At 31.4% G+C, this 21,571-nt stretch overlaps 4 protein-coding genes across 4 annotated transcripts; 3 read left to right on the top strand and 1 right to left on the bottom strand.

Annotated features, from left to right (window-relative positions):
- Positions 1-271: 271 nt before the first annotated feature.
- Tsp_11254 (aminotransferase) lies at positions 272-11,774 on the bottom strand. The gene is made up of 28 exons (XM_003369918.1): positions 11,666-11,774; positions 11,422-11,600; positions 11,261-11,369; positions 11,095-11,207; positions 10,933-11,037; positions 10,645-10,795; positions 10,427-10,592; positions 10,222-10,364; positions 8,090-8,185; positions 6,718-6,882; positions 6,556-6,661; positions 5,939-6,077; positions 5,790-5,878; positions 5,324-5,538; positions 5,170-5,262; positions 4,848-5,071; positions 4,691-4,775; positions 4,136-4,438; positions 3,720-3,931; positions 3,517-3,656; positions 3,106-3,357; positions 2,930-3,053; positions 2,752-2,855; positions 2,570-2,648; positions 2,324-2,516; positions 2,147-2,252; positions 1,147-1,267; positions 272-361 (listed from the first exon to the last, which is right to left on the bottom strand). The coding sequence occupies exons 1-28, from the start codon at positions 11,772-11,774 to the stop codon at positions 272-274; spliced, it is 4,011 nt and encodes a 1,336-aa protein (XP_003369966.1).
- Positions 11,775-12,781: 1,007 nt separating this feature from the next.
- On the top strand, positions 12,782-13,301 carry Tsp_11253 (hypothetical protein). Its single transcript, XM_003369917.1, has 3 exons — positions 12,782-12,820; positions 12,947-13,113; positions 13,184-13,301. Exons 1-3 carry the CDS (start codon positions 12,782-12,784, stop codon positions 13,299-13,301), a joined length of 324 nt encoding a protein of 107 aa, XP_003369965.1.
- A 1,046-nt stretch (positions 13,302-14,347) lies between these two features.
- Positions 14,348-15,517, top strand: Tsp_11252 (hypothetical protein). The gene is made up of 7 exons (XM_003369916.1): positions 14,348-14,404; positions 14,460-14,561; positions 14,646-14,785; positions 14,892-14,993; positions 15,058-15,183; positions 15,298-15,355; positions 15,473-15,517. The coding sequence occupies exons 1-7, from the start codon at positions 14,348-14,350 to the stop codon at positions 15,515-15,517; spliced, it is 630 nt and encodes a 209-aa protein (XP_003369964.1).
- Positions 15,518-20,262: 4,745 nt separating this feature from the next.
- Tsp_11251 (hypothetical protein) lies at positions 20,263-21,479 on the top strand. The gene is made up of 4 exons (XM_003369915.1): positions 20,263-20,296; positions 20,708-20,867; positions 21,153-21,192; positions 21,312-21,479. The coding sequence occupies exons 1-4, from the start codon at positions 20,263-20,265 to the stop codon at positions 21,477-21,479; spliced, it is 402 nt and encodes a 133-aa protein (XP_003369963.1).
- Positions 21,480-21,571: the final 92 nt, after the last annotated feature.

The following is a 21,571-nucleotide window of genomic DNA, read 5'->3' as shown; positions in this document are numbered from 1 at the left end:
TGTTGTTTCAGTGAATTTGATTCACCGTACGTGTAATAAGTGAACATTCCAGTTTCATGTAGTTTTTGTAAATAGACGAATGCGGTTGTTTTACAAATCCCAATTTATCCCAATATACAAAATTTTTAATAATAAAAAGTCAATAAATAAATACTCATAAAACAATTTTATTTGTCAAAGGTTTAATTTTCTGCAAACAAAGAGTTTCAGAACAATACTGGTCATATGAGAAATATTATTCATCTATCGACTCTTTGACAAAAACTGAAAATCACGCCAAATCTGGATATTCCTCTGGTGGTAAAGCAAAAGATGAACACGATGGACAAGCATGTTTCTCTGCCATCCACTGATTAATGCACTAAAAAAGTTGAAGTTTTTAGCACAGGTGAAATTAAATATTAAAAAAAAAAATATATATATATATATTGTTATTACATTTTTATGAAACTTATGACTACAACTCAGAGTGGTGCAATGGTCTTCTGGACGTAGAAGAGCATGGCAAATCATGCAAAACTCCTCTGCCGCACTTCTTCGTGATCCAACAAAATTGTCTGCCTTCCCAAAGCCAGAAGTCAAACTTGGTGGTGGTGGTGGTGGTGGCTAAAGCAAACAAAAATTAACAACAATTTCTGAATTACTCTTCCATACATTGTTTGCAGACATAATTTGCGAAACTTTAATGACATTTTAAAATATTTTCACAATAATAAAAAATGCTCAATAAGTTAGAATTCTAATATTTCACTTGAAATATACAAATAATTTCCGAATTATCGATAAATTTATTTTTTATATTTATTTATAAGATCAATCATCGAGTAATTTGGAATCATTTTTTGTTTCCACAAAATGACAATCATATCCCCTCATACAACATAAATAATGAATTATTTAAAGTAGACATACATGATTTACATGAACGTAAATTGTTAAAACAATATAAAGCATCAAAATATCATCAGAATTTAATTTTACATATGCATATGAATTAACATAGAGGTAGTTATATTTAACAAAAAGAAGCAAGCTACAACTTTCAATGCTATAAATGAAATTATTTTAAATTTAGTAAAGAAAAAATCTTCAACCCTTTATCACAATTATAATTATAATTATTTATCCATACATCACACTACTTACCAATTTCAACTTCGCTACCATAAATTTGAGCAGCGTAGCCCAAACAGACATTGTTGGCAAAGCCTTGAACTTTTCAAAATGATTATACCTGAATTCTGACAACGCTTCTCGAATTTGTTCACTGAAAAGCAAAAAATAAAAATAAACGTCGTTCGTCATCATGCACACATCATCATCACCTTTGCACGGTTGGACATCTGGTGTCGAAATAATCGCAGAGAAAGTCCCAATCGACACCTTCGCTGTTAAATATTTGGCTGCAATCAGAAGTGCTCTGAAGAAAAAAAAAGGGAAATAAATGAAAAAATTTTTTTCCAAACAATTGAATGAATTAATAAATATAAAATAAGCAAAAAAAGAAAAGAAAAGATAACCATGGTCATGCCAGGACTGGCACTACGCTGAACAGCCGACGGTGGTCTTTGCTGCTTCACCGAAGAAAAATCAGGAGTGGAAGATGTCTGCAAAGTGGACAAAGCGCTCGGCGGTCGTTGTTGGTATTTGCTCCAATTCGACCACTGACCAATTGCACCAGCTGTTCCAACCTGCTGTTGCTGCTGCTGCTGGTGGTGTTGTTGTTGTTGTTGTTGTTGCTGTTGCTGATGATGATGATGATGATGATGCAGTGGTAGTGGCGAAGGTTGCTGCTGATTTGGTGGCATCGTTGGACCACTGGCTACGGTGGAAGAACTGCTGCTGAAACTGTCGAACATCGTGCCGAAAGCTTTGCCGTTGAAATACGACTGAGTTCCATCAGCCCATGGGGAAAAATCAGAAGATGAAGCAGCTGTACCGCTACCACCACCACCACCACCACCACCACTTCTGTGTTGTTGTTGTTGTTCAACAACACTTTGCTGATTTGTTCCATAAATACTGCTGCTGCTGTTGCTAACTTTTGCCATGCCGCCAAATCCGGACGAAAAATGCATATCAGCACCACTGCCCGACAGTGAAGCAGCAGCAGCAGCAGCAGCAGTATTAGCACCACGTAACGTACCATTGTTCGTCGAATAAATTCCCATCGACTGTTTCTGCTGTTGTCCACCACCACGCACTGAAGCCGCTGATGACATCTGCTGACCAATCGGAGCCATCGGTTGTTGCTGAAAATAGAAACAACAAAATAACAGTAGAAAAAAAAAGTAATACATATATCCATTGATTTCAAAATCACCTGTTGTTGTGGTTGCTGCTGCTGAATGCTGTAACAAAAACGAGGAAACGGCGGTGGAGCCGGAGGCTTGGGAATTTCTATCGGCATCAAACTTTGCAACAAAGTACCACCACGCACCAATTCTATCTGATGTCGAAAATCGTCCTGACAATTGTACAAAAAATAAAATAAAAAAAGGAAATTTTCGTAAATTCTAAAATTATTTATCTGAATCACCACCTTTAACTTTTGCATCATTTCTTTCACAGTTTCTTTAGTTTTAATCCACTCTTGCTGGCACGCCAAGAACACCTTCATCTCTTCATGACAGATCACTTGTCCATGTCTGCAGACAGACAAATACAAAGTTAGCAGTTGTAATTTTTCAAGTGAAAATAATTCAACAATATATATATATATATATATAAGGTATAATAGGTGTGGCGTACTTTTTTGCAATTTCGTCGAATTGATTCAAATGCCGCTGACAATCATCCAAAGATCCTTGCAACGCTTTCAAACCCATCTGCAAGCGCAATTCCAATATTTCAATCTAAAAATAAATAAACGTACAATTAATTGCACTGGATTGTATTGGATAAATGGAATTTTTTTTTAAAAAAATACTTCGTGTCTTTTCGCACGGTCCATCACTTCTTTCAACGTTGTCTGCATCTGGAGTACTTCTTTTTCACGTTCTTTTTCCATTTTTTCAATCATTTGACTTTTCGAATCCACATCCAATTGCAATCTAAAATAAAATAACCATCATCAGTGAACAAAAAAAATTCTTTTTTTTCAACCTGTCATTTTCCAATCCAAGTGAATGAGCTTCACGCTGGGCAACTTTGAATTGTTCGACGTGTTTGCGAATCTCTTCGGAACTACGTTGACGTTCTTCTTCATTTTTCGTTTTCAATTTTTTCAATTCATTTTCCAAATTTTCCGCTTTGGTCATCAGTTCCGCTTTTGTCGACGGCGACATGCATTCGTTGCGCAGTCGTTTTTCCAACTTGCGAAATTCTTTGCGATGCTCTTTCGACAATGCCACTTGCCTGGAAAGAACAAAAAAGAAAAACAATAGCAGCAGCATTTCTCTTCCAAACCCCATACAGTATTCCCCCCCCTCCCCCCGACGTATATTTTATTTTAATTTGATTATTAAATTTAAATTTACAAAAAAAAGAAGAAAAAAAAACAATTAATTTTCTTACTTTTCAAAACGCTCTTTCGCTTGATCGAGTTGCGTTTTCAACGTTTCCACTTCTTTGACCAATTTTTGTTCGTTGACAAGATAACGTTCGGCCGCTTCGTTCAACTCTTTTTTGCTAGCAGAAGTCGCCTTTTCGTATTCCTACAAAAAAACAAATATCAATAAATCAATAATAACAATAACAAACAATTCTCATCTGCTCACTTTCAATTTCTTTTCGCATTTTTTGATCATGTCGCAAATACGGTACGTTTCGGTGTTACTGTTGGCAAAAAATTTAAATTTCGACAACAATTCCGGAACATTACGCTCGCGAACATCCGCACCACGAAGCTGCAACTGCAACGACAGAGTGTCCAATTCGGACAAACTGTCGCCTGATTGAACAGCACTGTAAAAAGCCGCCGCTTTTTCCGCTGCACAATTTGGACATTTGTGAAGCTGCTGCTGGTGTTGGTGTTGATGTTGGTGCTTTTTGCCCCCTTTCGACGACTGATCGTCCGAAGTGCAGACATGCTGCTGCTGCTGCTGCTGCTGCTGCTGGTGTTGTTTTTGAGACATTCGCCTGTTCGTCGCCGAAGCAGTTTTGCCTGAACATCCAGGCTGTTGCTGCTTGTTACCAGCTTGGGCTTTGGCGCCGGCCAAGTCGGGTAGAAATTCCGGAGCGGTGAGGCGAAAAGCCACTTTGCTCAAATTGCTTTGGACCGTGTTCGCCACTTCAACCCCGTCTCGAGCCAGAGATGCCAAACGTTGCAAAGTTCCCTTGATGCTGCTCAAATCGTTGCGAGTTTCATTCGACAAAATCATCGTACCGTTCTCATTTTTCGTAAACGTCGCCGTGGTAGTTGTCGCTTCGCCGTTCACCATCGACGTACGCCAAGTGGTCATCATCGCCGTCCCTGCCGATTGGTCAGCCAAATTAACTGGCAGTGAGCACGAATCTCTGCCGTAATTGCCGATCCAAGGCGCCTGCTGCGATGCCCCACCCGACGAAGGTGGCGTCGCTGCCGGTGGTACAACTGTCGGCGTTTTGTCCCCTTTGGCCGGAGTAGCACGATGTTGTTGTTGTTGTTGCTGCTGCTGCTGCTGTTGTTTTTGTTTTTGTTGTTGTTGTTTTTGTTGTTGTTGCTGTTGTTGCTGCTGCTTCTGTTGCTGTTGGTTTTGCTTCTGCTTACGACGTTGTTCTGATTGATTATTGTCAACCGAATTCGCTGTTCCGCTTGATTGCGATGCAACTGTACGCGATTGTTTTTCTTTAGTCTGCATAGAATTGAAAGAAAAAAAAAGATATTACAATTACTTAATTAATTAATTAATTACACAATAGCCCACCACGTTCTTGTTCTTATTCTCTTTGGCACCGTTCTCTATTATCGGATTTTTCACTCCGTCACTGACTGATTCATCGGATGATTGCTTCACCGGTCGATCCCATTGCGAATATTTCTCTTTCACCATTTTCAAAACGGTGTCCTGGAAATGCAACTGGGAACCGCACAAATTCGCCGCAACACGTTCTTCGGCCGAACCCGACTTTGGCGAATCCGTTTCCGAGCCTGAACAACAAACAAACACACAAAATAAACAAACGGCACACAATCTCCTACAGTAAACACAACAACAACAAATCAGAATCTCGCTTCTGAATTAAAACCTGTCATTTCTGAAAACACTATGCTCCCAGTGATCGCTTGTCGCAAAGTCTCCAATGCCGCAGCCTGATCCACAGAACCTTCGTAATCTTTATCTGAAAATTAAACAAAAAAAAATACCATTTATTTTATGATAATTTGCTCAAAAGAACAAACTTTTCTCGATTCTTGAAATTGACTCTTTCAATTTCTCTTCGATCAGCTTCAAACGCTGTTTGTCCAATTCTTCCTTCATATCGGTATCTTTGTCTTTGCAAAATCGAGCTGCCGTCTGATTCACTTCGATCGCTTTGTCCACCAGTCCTCGGCTTCGCTGCAAATCCGCCAAACGTATATAATCCTGAATTTTCTTCACAAATGCTTCGTGAGTTCTGCAGAAAATAAAAAAAAAATAAAAAAAAAGAAAATTACCACAAAAATCTACTTTCAACAATTTATAAAAACAATAATATCACATAACCCATATCACAAGTGCTTCACTAATATTCAAATTTTGAAAATTCCACCCACTCATTGGAACTATTTATCATTTTTTACATTCCATCATAAATATATATATAAAAAGCACAATTTGGAAATTATGTAAATTAAAAGAATAATAATAATAATTTTCAAAACTAACAAAATTCCTTTCGGAGTTTCGGCTCGCACTACCACCTCCAACTGGATACATTCGTCCTTTAAATAACCTTGACTCTCGTCCATGACATCCTCAAACAAAAAAAAATACATTAATTTCGATATTACACTAAAATGCAGTTTAAATTTTACCGCCCAAGTCATAAAACAACTATAACCCCAGTCATTTTCCTTGACTGAGTAGTTGTGATTCGTCTTACGAACAAAGTCACTCGCGTGAGACTTAAGTGCTTTGATCTTCAACTCAGCTGCTGCTTGGCAAGACCATGAACTGAAACAATTTCGAAATAAATTTATAAAATTATAATCAATTTGAAAATTTATTACTATTCAGCGTATGAATCTGGACAACATTGCAAGAAAAATCCAAGACACTTCTGAGTGCCCTTTTTAGCAACCACATGTTGTCTCGGCATCACCATGATCTTCCTAAAAGAGAAACAAACAAGATTTTCAATAATCTTCGACATGATTTTTCAAACTAACCTTGCTTACATTTTAAATAAATTTTAATATCAACGGTTGAGCAAAACTTCCAACTCAAAATTATATCATGCAATTCCAATCAAAACACTTAAATAATAGTGCAAAACAAATTAATTAAAACAATAAATATTAGGCTAAACAAAATTCATTAATTAATTTTCAATTAATTGTAAAATTCAAATAGTCGAAATCAACAAAATAATTACTTAATGCGCATAGAAAATCACTGTATACATATAAGCGACAAAAATAAACAAACATACCAAGGCACACCATTGATAATTTTAGCCGGTCCTCGTACAGTATCTGTCATATGCCGGAAGTTATGTATCATTAACCGCAAAAGACCTTCAGCAACGACATTCTCTTCTTATAATTAAAAAAAGTTATGCAAAAGAAAAAATAATAATAATATCCACAACTACCTTCTTTTTTAACTGAAGAAACAGGTGAGTTGCTAGCCAATTCTCCTCCACTCTCAATTCCAGTCTTTTTCACGGCAACACCCCAATCTAAACTCTCAGTCTGGCAAGCAACCGTTGATGTATGATTAGACGAAAGCAACTTGTTAAATAATTGACAACAACGCTCTAAAAATTTAACATAATATACAAAAACTTTTATGCCGATTTTCAGCACAAATTTAACTATCTAAAGTGGAATTACAAATGTTCAGCAAAAGTATATAAATCAATGTTTTCACGCTAAATCAACATTTACTCTAGTACAAAAAGTCATTCCGATAAAAAGATGAAAATTTTCAAATTCCAAACAATTCTCATCTTACGCTACATTAAATTTAATATTTCTCAAGTTATTCAACATTCTGCAACAATTATAATAACAAAAAGCACTTCTGTTAGAACATGCGTTCGTCCATAAAGAAAAAGTTCTCACTCTACGAGTAGCAAAAGTTACTTTCAATACGTTAGTCATGAAAAGCAATAAATAAAAACCATGAATTTAAATAATGGCAACCTTGACTTTCAGCTCTGCCTAAATTAAACTCCACAGAGTTTTTCAATAGTTTTATAAAAATTTAATAAAGTATTAAATAAAATTTAAAAATAAATACTCCGTAAATAATATTAACTTTAAAAAAAACGATAAATAACGAATGAGCAAAATGAAAAACATAAAATCTAAGACAGATTCATCTACAACTTAAAAGTTACAATTTTCATCTGTTAACAATTACATTAATAAAAATGCATTATCAAATGAATGTAATAAACAAAAAATTACAAGTATATAAATAATAAAGTTTTCACTTTACACAATTAGTCATACCCAATACATTCCATTTTAGTAAACAGAAAATTTCAATCAACCCAGAAAGCATCAAAGTTACAATTTTAAAGACGAATATTTTGAAGCATACTTCGTTTTACTACTTATCAAGTTTTACAAAAAAGTAACAAATCTATTTTAAACCTTTATACATAAACTACACCATACTCAGCGTGCAATTACAATAAAATTACAACCTATATATTCATGCCGTATTATCTTTTATAACATATTTTTATTTACAACGTTATCTGCAAAACAACCCATTCCAACAGCACAGATAAATTTATTTTTAAATAAATTCTAAAACGAAAAAATATCAAAAATTCATCATAATCATAAAAATTAGCCAAACAAACTACTGTTGTCATTTTAAAAGGAAAAGCTGCTTATTCTTGCATGATAAGATTTTCTAACGGGAGATATAATTTTCAGAAAATCAGATATTTCAAAACAAGTGAAAACTACTTTTCAATTTATAACAATGAAATGAAAAATGTAACTTACTCGGGGGTTTAACGGTGAGTTCACTCTCTTCGGCATCACAACAGTCACATGGCGATTTCACACAACAAGGTTTCTCTTCTTCTTCTTCATCTTCGACTAAAACGTTCGTTAAAATGGACAAGATTACAAGAAAGTATATCAAAAATTGATATAATGAAACCTGTTTTTGGTATGTTCTTTTGATTTACTCCAAATTCGTGCTTAGGTTTGACCATTTTTAAAAAAATATTGTCAATCACGATTCAAAGCAACGAAAATGCTAAGGTCTACCAAAATGCTGTCCTAAATGCTTTCGGTAGCTTGTACCTGCGGATTATTAACCATGAAATTTATAGAAATAAACTAAAACTTTAAAATTCATTAAATTAAAACAATATATATTTTTTAAATTACTAAATGAAAAATCAACTACGATTTTAAAATTTAAAAATAACAAAAATTAAATTTACAGAGTTAAACTTCACGACTTTATAAGAATACTGTAAATCAGAGCATACTGTATTTCCAGTTTTTTCTAAAAGATTCAAGTTATTTCACTAAAAAAAGCAAATTATAACTTCATAAATTACTTTAATTAAGTGAATGAAAACAATGCAAAATATATATATATCTTTTCTATGTATTGCATTTTAGAAGTAATAATTAATGCGCCACAAGACATTTTTATAGAAAATGAAGTGTTATTGTAGTTGTAGGTAATATTTTTAATTATTTAAAAACATAATTTCTAATGAAAAAAAATATAAAACAGTGTTGAAACGTGAAGTTATAGGCAAATGTATATGACAAACTAATTTATTTTTCAGCAAATCGTAATGTTTTTTTTTATCGCATTGTTATACAGTAATAAAATAATAAAGTAATAGTAAATTGATAACTGATAGTAAAATTTAAAACGATTCAAAAATGAAAATTATTTCAGTTCTAGTGTATAAATTTTAACTTAATAAAAACTTAAAAACTATTTTAAAAACGTAAGTGTAATCATATTTGAAATAACAGAATACTTTCATGACTATTTTTTTGTCTTTTGAGAAACACCATTGTACGGTTTCAACAATATTGGCGTTTCTTAGCTAACTCTTACATACTAAATTCTCTTTAAAAATTAATTAAAATTAAATAATACTTAATTGCATAAATTTCTACGATTAAAAAATACTCTGTTTAATTAGTTTATTTCCTCATACCAAAAGTCAAGCTTTCTTTTGTTTCATAGTATATTTTTGTCTGAAATGAATAAATCAATGAAATGCTATACATATATGTTTGTGTGTATTTTTTTAAACTACTTCGGTAATAAAAATTACTTTCGGAATATTTTTTTAAATAATATTCAAAGGTAATACAATCACAATAGGTAATAACAGCTGTTTCATGTACCGTTATACCTTAACCAGTTGACATGTAACAAATTAACTTGTAACTGAAGTGTAGCTTCAGCTTTTAATAATATAGTTATGCTTAATAGAAACAGTTTACTTCTTAAAATGAATTTAAAAAACTGTAATTCATAACTTTTCCTCTAGGAAAAATTCATCAAATATGAAGAATGGTTTTCTAAATGTTAAAAATGGACAAGCAACTGTGTAAATAGTATTAATAAATAATAAAATAAACGTGCAACCATTTCCATTAAAAAATGAGCCATAATTCAACAAATAAAAATTAGATCAAATAAAAATCATGATTTACAAAAAGATTATTAAAAAATAAATCACAATTCAACAAAAACCATTGTTAGCTTTCGGCAGGCTGCTATTAGTTCAGGTTTCATCGTGAGAAATGAACAGCTAATATACTGATGAAAAAATACCGCCACCTCAGTAGTTCATAAGTGCAGTTTTGAATGCGCTGGCAACATAGTCAATGTTTTGTGGATTCAAACCACACATATTGATTCTACCGCTTTTCAACATGTAAATATGATAAGCTTCCGCAAGGTATTTTACTTGCTTTTCTAAAAACACAAACAAAGATACTCGTATGCTTATACTATGTGAACCGCTTCAAGAAATCCATTCAAAATAAGGATAAATTTAATTACACAATACAAAGTAACTTTACAATTAAAAGATACAATACACGCATCATATATTTCACATCTGAGAGCAAACAATCAGGATACGTACCACTAAGGCCAGTATAGGAAAACATTCCAATTTGTTCAGTGATATGATTCCATGTGCCAGGAGCTTTCAATTCTTCAAGTTTAGCACGAAGTGCTTTTCGCATGCACTGAATTCTCGTAGACATTACACGTACATTTTCCAACCTAAAGATTTTAAAATTTTTTAGAAAAGAAAACATGAAAACTACAAAACAAGTAGAAAAAACCATTGATTGGTCAGTTCTGGATCCGATAAAACGGTTTCGACAATTTTTGCGCCGTGATTGGGCGGATTTGACCAATTCGCACGGACCACAAGACTAAGCTGCGATTTACATGAAGCTAACACTTTTTCATCATTAATAACTACAACAAGATTGCCTACACGTTCATCTAAAAAATTGTATATAAATTATAAAGCATCAACAGAAAAACATATTTATACTATAAAGGCCAAAATTTTTCGAAAACGACTGTGCAACACACATTTCTATTCCACGACTGGCAAAATAACGTACAGCCCAAGCGTCACTATCAGGATCTCCTGATGCAAAACCTTGATATGCCAAATCGAAAAAAGGAAACAACTGTTTTTTCTAAACATTAATTCTTACAATGAAAATTACAATATTAATATAAAAGTTAACTTTTTTGTTAAAAGTATAAACAGTTATTAAAATTTTTGAAAAATTACGTTTCAGAAATTTATAAAAAAGCAAAAGCATTTATTTACTTGCAATAATTCAAACAGTTCTATCCACTGTTGTTTACTTAAGTCCATTCCGGTAGGATTGTGAGCACAGCCATGCAAAATGACTACCGATTTTTCAGGTGCTGCCTAGAAATGCATTTAAAAAATTTATTACATTTTAATGATATTAACAAACAAATTTACTCGTAAATCTTGAAGCATTCCTTCAAAATCTACAGCTCTTTTTTCATTTTGCCAATAACGATAAGTATTTATTTTGCTGTAACCACAGTATTCCAATATTAAACGATGATTTTCTGAAATTTTAAATAGAATTTTGCAGAAAATTTACTCAATATAAATTATTCACCCCAAGTAGGATCAGATATATATGCTTCTCTTAAACCGCATGTTCGATTCAAAAATTCTAAGCCTGCACGAATAGAGCCGGTGCCCCCAAGAGACTGAGCACACAAAAGCTTGAATAAAATAAGTAATAAGTTACCAAATTACTAACATGTTACAACATACCTTTTTTTCTAATTTTTCAGTATGCTCACCAAAAAGCAGCTTTACAGCTAATGATGAAAATTTATTATTGCCCAACATTGGCAAGTATTCATGATTATGAGTTGGACTATTTATCAATATTGACTCCGCTTTTGCAACTACAGGTAAAACCCAAAACTTTCCTTCTTCCGTTCGATAAGCTACAAGCAAATAATTCATTACTGCGCAAGTGCACATACATGTGCTGCATTATTGCACAACTTACCACCAATAGTAAGATTTACTTTTTTTGGATTGGGATCGGATTGAAAGCACTGATTAACATGAAATACTTCTACAGACGGTGCTGGATTTACGAACGAAAACAAAGACATATTTACTATGAAACAACTGAAAAAATTACATATAGTGAATTTGACAGATGTACTGTAGAAAAATAATCAAAAATAAGTTATCAGTTATAAAATTAAAATTTAATTGCCAATTGTCAATTTACAAATGCAATTTAATGATTTTTAGAGGTTTATGCATTAAATAACGCAACATTCTATTCCATTTTATTTGAGTTTTTATTCATTTATACCAAACGATAACTTTTGAAGCATTTACTATGAAAACTTTATTTATTTCTAGTTTTAAACAGCTTTAAAATATTAATCAGGATAAATTCAGCTTTATTAATCCAATTTTAGATTGTTTAAATGAATTTAAGTCAAACAAAATATCATCTTAATTGCATCAATTACTGTAATTTTATTTCATGTGGGTGTACTGTAGATTGTTCAGCCGCGTTTTGACATAGGTTAGTTTTTTGTTGACCTTTCTTTTGATATTTTCAATTTCTCTTTAATGGTGTGAATATTTTACTGATACGGTATTTAGCTTCCAAAATTAGCTTATAATTTGAATATTTTAAATGAATATTTGAATATCTAAAAAAATAGGTTTGCTTTTTGTGCAGTTTATTTGATGAAATTTTGTACAGTTATTTTTTCGTATAGTTTTGTATGTTTGTAATAGTAATTTTTTTGCAGTGATTATATTATTTTTAAATTTCTTACAATTTTCTTGAGATGTCGGGTTTTTTTGAATATCTTTTGAATCAGACATTTTTTTCTTCCATTCATCACCCGATAATTACAATAAAGAGTGGGTGGTTGATTTATTGTTGTATAGTGAAGACTTGTGTTAGTTGTCATTGTGATTTTATTTACATTTTCCAATGTGAATCTGGAAATGAAAAAAAAGTATATTTTCTTGACCCGGTTTATTATTCCGCCGATTAGTCATCGCTTGACCGGTTTTCATATTCTTTTTACTTTCACTAATTTGAAATTATTCTCTTTTGAAAAAATCATCTTTAGACAGAAAAACTGGTGTGATGCTTTGGTTAGCTGAGCTGTTTCACAAATTTCCGAAGGTGAATTTTGCCTTTCATTCCGTTGAATCGAAATTCGATTTGACTAACAAAGATTACGTCGAGGTCAGCAATATTATTGTTGTTTTGTTTTTTGTTTTTAAAAATCAATAATTCTTTGTTTTTCAGGCATTGATCATCTATGCCACTTGTCCTGTGATTCTGTGTGTTTTGCTTTTTATTGTAATTATCGGCGTTTGGTCGGTAAAATGTTGCACCAAAGGGAACACATCGAAGCCAAAATCGGATGCCAGAGCAATAGCTTCCGGCTTGATCGCTTGCCTGGGCGTCAGTTGGTAAATTTGAAAATCTGTTTCAAAATTAAACAATTTCCTTATTTTAACAGCATTTTTATTGCTTGTTCAGTCTATTCATTGGTGTTGCACTTTATTGCAACGAGCATGTCAATAAAGGTATGAATGAAGTTGTTTATGGTATTGGCGACCTTGGCAATGAATTGACCAAATTTGGAGAAAAAGTATAAGTTCTTTTTTTTCCATTTTTAATAAACAGAGTTGTAATATTTTTTTTGTGGTTGTAGGTTCAACTGTATAACTTCAGTTTGAATTCAGAATTATTACCTGCCATGCGAACTTTGCAAAATGAACTTCAGGACGCTGTATTATTGATTTTGTTTTTATTTTTACAAATTTTGTTTTTTATTTATAAATTATAAAATTTTAGAAAGTTTTATTAAATGATCAATTTTGGAAAAATTTTTCAATGATGATTGAAGTCGGCGTTCACGAGATGGACAGTCTTGTGCAGTTTGGTTCTGACCTGACAACGCTTGAAAATAGCAAATATTTTATACAACGTTTAGAATTTGAACGGTGACAATTATTCAACTGTATTCTTAAATAAGCAATTATAATCGATTTGTTTTTTTCATTTTTGTTGTAGATGGATGCTTTGTGTTATTTTGTTTGCTATTGTACTGATTGTTAATCTTTGGGGTTTGATCGGCTCCTGCAATTTATCTGGAAAAGGCATTATGTTGTAAGCAGAAAGTGTCGGTTTTTTTTTTTATTAAATTTCAAGATTTAAAATAATTTGTTTACTTCAGCTTCAGTGGTGCAGGAATAATAACATTTTTAGTTGTTTGGGCGTTGGTTGCTTTCGCTTTTGTTCTTTGTTTGGTGAAATTGTCAAATTATAAAATTTTATTTTTAAAATTGAAATCAAAATTTTCAGGCAGTGTCAGACTTTTGCCTGGATCCATATCCTAGCTTGGAACGATTCATGAATGATGATTTCAGCCGTTGTAAGAAATGTTTCTTTTTGCATAATGTTAATTTAAATGGCATATTTGCTTTTATTGTAGTTTCATTGTGTAGTATTCATATGTTAAACTTTTATTTCTTTTTTATTTAAAATGGTGTTCAACAATCTCAGTATCACTTCATGTAACTTTGTGCAGTATTTAGATAGATTTGTGGAAATATTTTTATTTTTGAAAAATATATTTTAATGTAAAGTATAGTTTTAATATTTGAAGTGAAGCTGTAATTTATTAACTTTTTTTCAGTTATGCTGCGATACTTCAGAAAATGTGTTGAAAATAAGGACAGCGTTTTGGAAGGAACAGTAATTGATTACTCATAACAAAGTTTTGCTTTATTTTTATATATGTGTTTTTCAGCCTTTAGGTCGACTTTTGCAACAAACTAAAGATATGCATATCTTTTTAACGCGTTTTTTTATGAATTTGAAATTGGAAGGCAAGGAAACATCGCATCCAGAGGTAAAGAAAAATAAATAAATAAATAAATATATATATATATGTATTGTATAGTTGCAATATGTTAGTAAATATTTTTTTTTCAAGATTTGGACAGCTATAAGTGGAATACATGATGCATATGCGGAAGCAACAAAAAGTGCAGTAAGTTTGTACAATTTGGTCAGCTGCTCAAATATGCGTGAAGAATACAAAACAATTCGTTATGGTCTTTGCAGTGAGTCGTTGTAAGTGATGAAGAGAAACGAATTGAATTTTTTTTGCTATTCATTTTTAATTTGCATGATTATTTGTGTATAATTTGGTATGAAGAGTTTCTAAATCGAAATTCAGGTCAGCCAATTCGGTTCTGTTGATGGCGTTGACCGCGTTCGGCATCATTCAATTTGTCACATTGTTGATCGTTAGCAGCAGCTGGAAGGCTTTTCAACCACGGTAAGCAAAGGACAACCAAAAGAGAAAGCTGTCATGTCAAGGCCATTGAAAATCTTTTCTCCAGGATGCATCCTTATGTTGATGCAGAAGGAAATGATCCTTTATTATCAAGAGCGGATGCAGCTGCTGTGCATACTGATTTTTATGGAAGCCACGTGTTTAACCCACGTTCTCGCCTGGCCGCCTCCATGTCAGTGTAGAGTTTTTTTTTTTTTTTAATTTTATATACTTTTTATATAATATATATTTCATTGTCATTTGAAAAAAAATTGAATATTTAATTTTTCAACTTCATCCTTTTCAGAGAATCTTGCAATGCGGACAATACAATGGGCGGCTTCAGGAATACTCCACCTCCGGCTGTGAGTGTAATTTGATTTTTGTCAAAATTGAGTTTTCATTTGTGAAATGTATAAAATTGGCTGGGCTTTGGGGATGTAATTTGACGTTGCCTCGTGCGTTGTCTGTTTTTGCTTCAGTTGGCAACTGAGCAGTTGTCGGTTGGTTTGTCGGATATTGATTAATTCATTTTCTCATTATAAATACTATTGCTACGGCTATTTTGAAAACGCAAATTCAATCGTTATTTGTTTTACATTTTTCAGTAGGAAGAAAGTTGAATATTTCATTTTTTATTTTCTTATACAAATTTATTTGAAATTTGATTTTCAGTTTTCAATAGAACACAGTGATTTATAAAATATTCAATATGTTGCAGAATCATTCCCGTATGAGCGGTGGATGATTATGCTTTAATTGGGGTAACTTTCTTTACGAAGTTGAAATTAAAAATTAATCAAATTGCAAATGTTCATCAAGTATTAATTAACATGAGAGGTGATCAGTTTTTTTAAAGCTCATGTTTTTCTACGGTGAAGATGTTTGAGAATCAATTTTTATTGAACTGCGCAAATATCTATTTACTGAGCATGTGTTCTTTGAATAAGGGGGGGGGGGGGATATCTTTCTAAATGCAAAAGCAGTGTTTACATTTGTAGAAACAGAATGGACAGTATAGATTTAGAAATATGTAAATATAATTATTTCTGATGTCCTATGATAATCTGTTTAAAATATTGCAAGTAATTGTCCTTTTGTGCCTTTTGTTTCCAGCATTTTCACCAACTGTTTATCATTAATATTGTTTGAAAATACAATATGATTCAAAATACTCATTATTCTTGCAGTCGCGGCTCAGATAATTGCTACGATTAATGATTGTTTTTAAATTAGCATTTTACATTTATAATGGCTATTAATTGATTTATTTAGTGAACATTTTTTTGTCATGTTTAAATTGAATTTCACCATTGCTGTTGAAATGCAGTATTGAAAATTTTCATCCAGTTGATTACTATTTATTCTTTTTAGTATGATTATGGAATATCCAGTTTGCGTCCACGTCATTGATTTTTATTTACGATGTCAGCAAAATGCCCAAGTTTGAAAAAATACGCATCTACCAATGCCGAATAACTCTGAAATTTGCCAACTAAAATGTCCGTTCGACGGCTTTTGCATATTTTTAAATAATCTTTTTAATTGCCGATCGATTACTTATAATATTCTGATTATTTATTTTTTAAGTTTTGTTTCGTTTGTTGATGTATGTTGTGTACAAAGTATGAAAGAAACGCAGGGCACGTTGATTTTTGTTATCCTTTTATTTAGCTTGTACCACTGTTGTTGCAGTTGATCATTGCAGATAAGTTTCCCTCATTTCGTGTATCCTTTAAGCTTCTTGCTTTTATGAATTTAACGTGTTACTCTTTTGAAAATATTTTCCTATTAATGTGAAATTGTTATGAAACAACAACTGTCCGCTGTTACACTTCTTGTTAATATATATATATATATTGCTAATGCCAACATTACATTGTTATCAGCGTAATTCAGTTGATGGTTTTCATGCTGATCATTTTATATTGTTAGTTTATCGAAAGAAAGATTAAAAATTGTACCGCAATACATTTCACGTGATTAAGTTGAAAAAAGTGTGAAATCGATGAATCTGAAAATTTAAAAGCAAAAAAAGAAAAGTACGTATTAAAAAATTTGTAAAATTTAAAAACGACAAAAATTCCAATTTCACTTGTCGTTTCTAAAGATTTTTCATACTGTAGATTACATTTTTAATAATATAAACAATTATTATATTAGTACCTGCGCGTCTTTTGAACGGTAATAACTGATAGTTACTGTTATTTCTTTTGTTTACAATTGGCGATTTCCAATTGTGAATTTAGTATAATTGTCTTACCATTTCGTGAATTGCTGTTCCATGCGGTGAGATATTATACATTTTTAATATAGGTTAAATTTTGATAAAATTTGTTTTATTATATTTTAACTGAAAGTCGCGATACATTAGGTAATTAATTAATTAATTATTTTTTTGCTTCTTTCATGTTGTCAGCATTTTATCTTGGTAGATGAATTTTAATTCAAAACCTATTAGAGCTATTTGAACATTTATACTTGAATTGAATGGTAGGATTTGATGCGTGGTGGGTGGTCTGTTGGATCTTTGCTTCAAGACCAGATGGTTGGCATGTTTTTTAAGATGTTGAATTGTTGAGGTCGGCTGTTGAGAACGTGAAACAGATTATCATCATCTGAGCATATCTTATGTTGCTGTTTTGTTGGTAATCCGTTGTTGATCTAAGAGAAGGACATACATCTTAAACATTATCAGTAAATATGGAACGTGTAAGTTTTTTTTTCAAGAATGAATTGTTTGAAATTAAATTCAAATTCACATCAACTTGCCAAATTGCATAAAGAGTAGTAAACTGGAGATGTATGTTATATTCATCTCGTTTTGTTTTGTTATAATTTTTGAATAATTTGTTATCGGTGTCTAAGGCGACGGTGAGGTGAAACAAATTGAGAATAAATCTATTCTGTGATGTTAGTTTGAACATCTCAGAACATTGCAGCGTTATTTAATTGATGAAGATCTAAACGATTCAGAACGTTCAAACAGAAGTGAAAAGTCTGTGACTGTGTGATAATATTTTCAATTGAGATAAACGTTAGTGGCCTTTGGATTGGTTTTCTACGTTATGCTTAATTTACATGGCGCAGTTTCAAGTCAAATTCAAACAGTTCCATCAACAATACTTTAACACATTGAAAATGTTCATTCAATATTTTTTTTATCAGTTTACAATTTGATAGGATAAAATACAATACAGAAGGGAATGTAGGCAGTGTTAATGCAATTATCAATAAATAATTTTACAAACAAATATTTATTGCATTCATCATATTATTGTAAAATTTTCAATGCGAGAATTGCATTGAATGAAAATGTATAGATGTATGTGAGTTTGATAAATTATAATTTAAAAATAAAAGTATAATGATTTGTTGTTGTTGTGCTTATTTTTCATAATTGAGAATATGTAATTGTATAAATAACAGAAAGAAATCAACTAATGGTGGGCGTATTTATTTCTTTTATTTTTAAATGACTGTTGAAATAATTTCCATTGTGCAATCGTCCGTTTTACCCACAGTGTATTATAGTCGTCGAGTTTGGAAGATGTGATGCAAAAAATAATCAGCTTAGATTTTTCCATCAGTCCATAATTATTATCATTTGAGCAAGCAGTCGGCGGTTGCATTCAATTCAATTACGAATTCTATTTAATTCTATTCTATTCTATTCTATTCTTCTTATCATAAAAATGGAACTCATCAGAGATTGTTTACTTGCAGGGGAATGGAACCAGCTGGGTATTTTGTTTTGTTTGTTTGTTTGTTTAAAATGCTGTTCATTTGTGAATCATCATATCATATCATATCACGAAGCAGTTTTTTTTGTCACTGATCGGTGAAAGTTTTGTTATATACAAAAAGTTAGCAATAATTTGAACAATGGAAAAAATATTATCAATCATAATGGGGATTTTTCAATTTTTTAACTTTCAGTAGATGTGAAAATGTTTACATGCTTCATAAATGAAATTGTCAAATTTTTTGTTCTTCTCCAATTTTCCCTGTGAAAGCTTGTTTACTGGTTGAGATGATCGGAATTGTTTCTCATGCAAATGAGAAAATGCTTACACGGCTGTTGTTGTTATTAAAATTGTCATTGATTTATATTTTAATGTTTTGATTATTCACCACCAGTAAGTAGTAATGGAATAATTGGTATTAGTGGAGCAGTGGAAAAGCAGGAAGAGAAAAAGCTGAAGGAGTGAGAGAAATGAACGATGGTGCTGCGCACGGCCATGATCCGGTGCTAGGAGCCAATTTGTACGAATGTAATTTTATTTCTTCTTTTTCTCCTGATTTCTTTCACATTTCAATGTTTTTGTGAAATTTCAAACGACCATTTTATTTGTTTCATTGAAATAAACAAATTTTGAGGAAAAAGAAAAAGAAATATTATAAAAGTATAGTGTAATTTTTATTTTCAAATATGCAAATGTATTGTTAATTGTGGGACAGGAAAGGAGAAAATTTTCAAATTTTCATGCTTTTGGTGCTAAATTGCATTTGATTTCAGCTTTGCTGATTTTTGTCAATTGAAATATTTTTTGTAAAAACAAAAAACTCTCCTACGTTATTATTCAATTTTTTCTTAAAAAGAAACATTTTCTAAATTCTTCATGTCTACTGTAATTATTGAAATGCTTCATCTGTGAGTCATTTTTGCTGTTTCGTAGATGTGTTGCATGGTTATTGCTTTATGCAGCATCAGTTGTGTGTGTGTGTGGAATTTAAGGGATCGATAGACAAACAACAGAATTTAATTGTTCTCATAAAACAGTGCTGAAGAATATTATCAATTTTGAAGATTCTTTATTCAAAAGAAAAAAATATTTAAAAAAAAAATTTTATTCCTTCACTTGATATAACAAACAGATTTATTTGTTTAGTTATTATTTATTGGATTGCCGAAGTAGAGCAACAGTTTTGAAAATTATATAATTATTTGTCTCTTTTGCTGACATTGAACTATTTTGAAATTACAATATTAAATAGAAAAAGATAAAACTGTGAATGCTTGATTGTATTCAAATTTGAAAATTTTTTTTCCTGTATTATTAAAATTAAATTTTCGTTTTGAATTTTTTTGTGTACGTTTGCCAAATTTACTAATTTCTTTTTGTTATGTTTAAATACAGTTTGTTGCACTTGCTCATACTGCTGCTGTGGTCAAATTTAATAATCGTTGTACCAGTCTCCGATTAATTTTTATCGATTCATTATAAAAATCACTTTTCTCATTCAACGATTGCCCATGTGCTTGCTTATTATGATCGCCAAAATATTTTCCAACCAGTTGACCAGTTGATTGACCACTACTTCTTACTATTGCTACTGCTATATACTGGAGAAAGAAGCTTGACGGTAGTTTAAAAATTTTAATTTTTTTAATTTTTGAAAAAACAACAATGATGCAATCTCTGTAAACATCAACTGACTGCGACGTTGAAGGTAAAAAACAAAGAAACATTCAAAAATTTGAAATTACTGTTTAATTTTTCTTTCTTTTTGAATGTATATATTTTCTTGTTTCATTATTCAATTATTCAACATTAATTTGATGCTTTTGTTGCTTTGTATTTTCTCGTGTATAATAAAATGTATATGTTTTTTCCATTCAATATTGTTGATTTACTTTTTGTTTTCTTCTTTTTTTTACAATTGTTTTTCAGGAAAATTTTTTCCCCAATAATTTGTTTATTTCTTTACTGCAGGGCGTGGTCAGTTGGTTTATTTAGCTGCTCAAATTTTGCACGTTTTGATCGACTTTCATGATTCTTGTGCTTCAGCCTGCTATCAAAGCAGCCATTGTGCATTCATTGTTATGGTTGTTGTTGTTGTTGTTGTTGCTGCTGCTCATTGCAGATTGCTAACGTTGGCTAATTTTTCTTATTTTCAATTCACACCAGCAACAACAACATTTTTTCATCAGTGAGAAAACCATTTGGAAATTAGAGTTTAAAAAAATTTTGTTTCGTGATATTGAATTCTTTTTTTTTCGATTTCTTTAAAGAATAATAAAATTGCAATGTTTGATTGAAATTCAAGAAATTATTTCGATAAACTTCTATTGATTTCACTGCTCTACGAATAGTTTCCCATCCACTGAGCGTGATTAATTCTTTTTTCCTCTTTTTCTATTACTTTATTAATTTTCAGTTCATTGATCAATAGTCTCACATTAATACTGTTATATTCTGTTTAAAAGAAATTTAAATTTAAAAAAATCTAATAATAAGAAGAATATTACTGTTTTAAAAATTATTATTTTAATTTGTTGTTAAATTATTTCGACTGGTTAATTAATTAATTTTTCAGCTGCTTTTTCCATTCTACTGGTGTACTGTAGTAAATATTGTTGTTGTTATTTCGAAAATTCGAAATTATGCTTTTATTGTTCTAGCTGAATATTTGAACAGTTGGGAAATGTTTAAAATAATTGTTCTTTTATTTTGTGATCGAAAACAAGTACCATTTTCGACGTGACAGTACGCAATTTATATGAATGAATAAAAGAGCAGATTAATTTTTCCACCAAAAGGAAAAATTATATGATGGCAAAGTAGAAATTTCCAATT

The sequence above is a fragment of the Trichinella spiralis genome (genome assembly GCF_000181795.1).
Source record: "Trichinella spiralis strain ISS 195 chromosome Unknown Scfld1356, whole genome shotgun sequence".
NCBI lineage: Eukaryota > Metazoa > Nematoda > Enoplea > Trichinellida > Trichinellidae > Trichinella > Trichinella spiralis.
Note: the sequence above shows the minus strand (reverse complement) of the source record. Positions and strands in the feature narration are given on the sequence as shown.

Excerpts from the sequence above, each read along its gene's own strand:
- Tsp_11254 (XM_003369918.1), bottom strand. The coding sequence starts at position 11,774 with ATGTCTTTGTTTTCGTTCGTAAATCCAGCACCGTCTGTAGAAGTATTT. Across the intron at positions 11,208-11,260 it reads TATATCTGATCCTACTTGGG|AAAATCATCGTTTAATATTG; the intron begins GTGAATAATTTA and ends TTAAAATTTCAG. Across the intron at positions 3,358-3,516 it reads GCGAAAGAGCGTTTTGAAAA|GCAAGTGGCATTGTCGAAAG; the intron begins GTAAGAAAATTA and ends TGTTCTTTCCAG.
- Tsp_11253 (XM_003369917.1), top strand. The coding sequence starts at position 12,782 with ATGCTTTGGTTAGCTGAGCTGTTTCACAAATTTCCGAAG. Across the intron at positions 12,821-12,946 it reads TGTTTCACAAATTTCCGAAG|GCATTGATCATCTATGCCAC; the intron begins GTGAATTTTGCC and ends TTTGTTTTTCAG. Across the intron at positions 13,114-13,183 it reads GCTTGCCTGGGCGTCAGTTG|TCTATTCATTGGTGTTGCAC; the intron begins GTAAATTTGAAA and ends TTGCTTGTTCAG.
- Tsp_11252 (XM_003369916.1), top strand. The coding sequence starts at position 14,348 with ATGCTGCGATACTTCAGAAAATGTGTTGAAAATAAGGACAGCGTTTTG. Across the intron at positions 14,994-15,057 it reads TGGAAGGCTTTTCAACCACG|GATGCATCCTTATGTTGATG; the intron begins GTAAGCAAAGGA and ends TCTTTTCTCCAG. Across the intron at positions 15,184-15,297 it reads TCTCGCCTGGCCGCCTCCAT|AGAATCTTGCAATGCGGACA; the intron begins GTCAGTGTAGAG and ends CATCCTTTTCAG.
- Tsp_11251 (XM_003369915.1), top strand. The coding sequence starts at position 20,263 with ATGATCGCCAAAATATTTTCCAACCAGTTGACCA. Across the intron at positions 20,297-20,707 it reads ATTTTCCAACCAGTTGACCA|GGCGTGGTCAGTTGGTTTAT; the intron begins GTTGATTGACCA and ends TCTTTACTGCAG. Across the intron at positions 20,868-21,152 it reads GCTCATTGCAGATTGCTAAC|TTCATTGATCAATAGTCTCA; the intron begins GTTGGCTAATTT and ends ATTAATTTTCAG.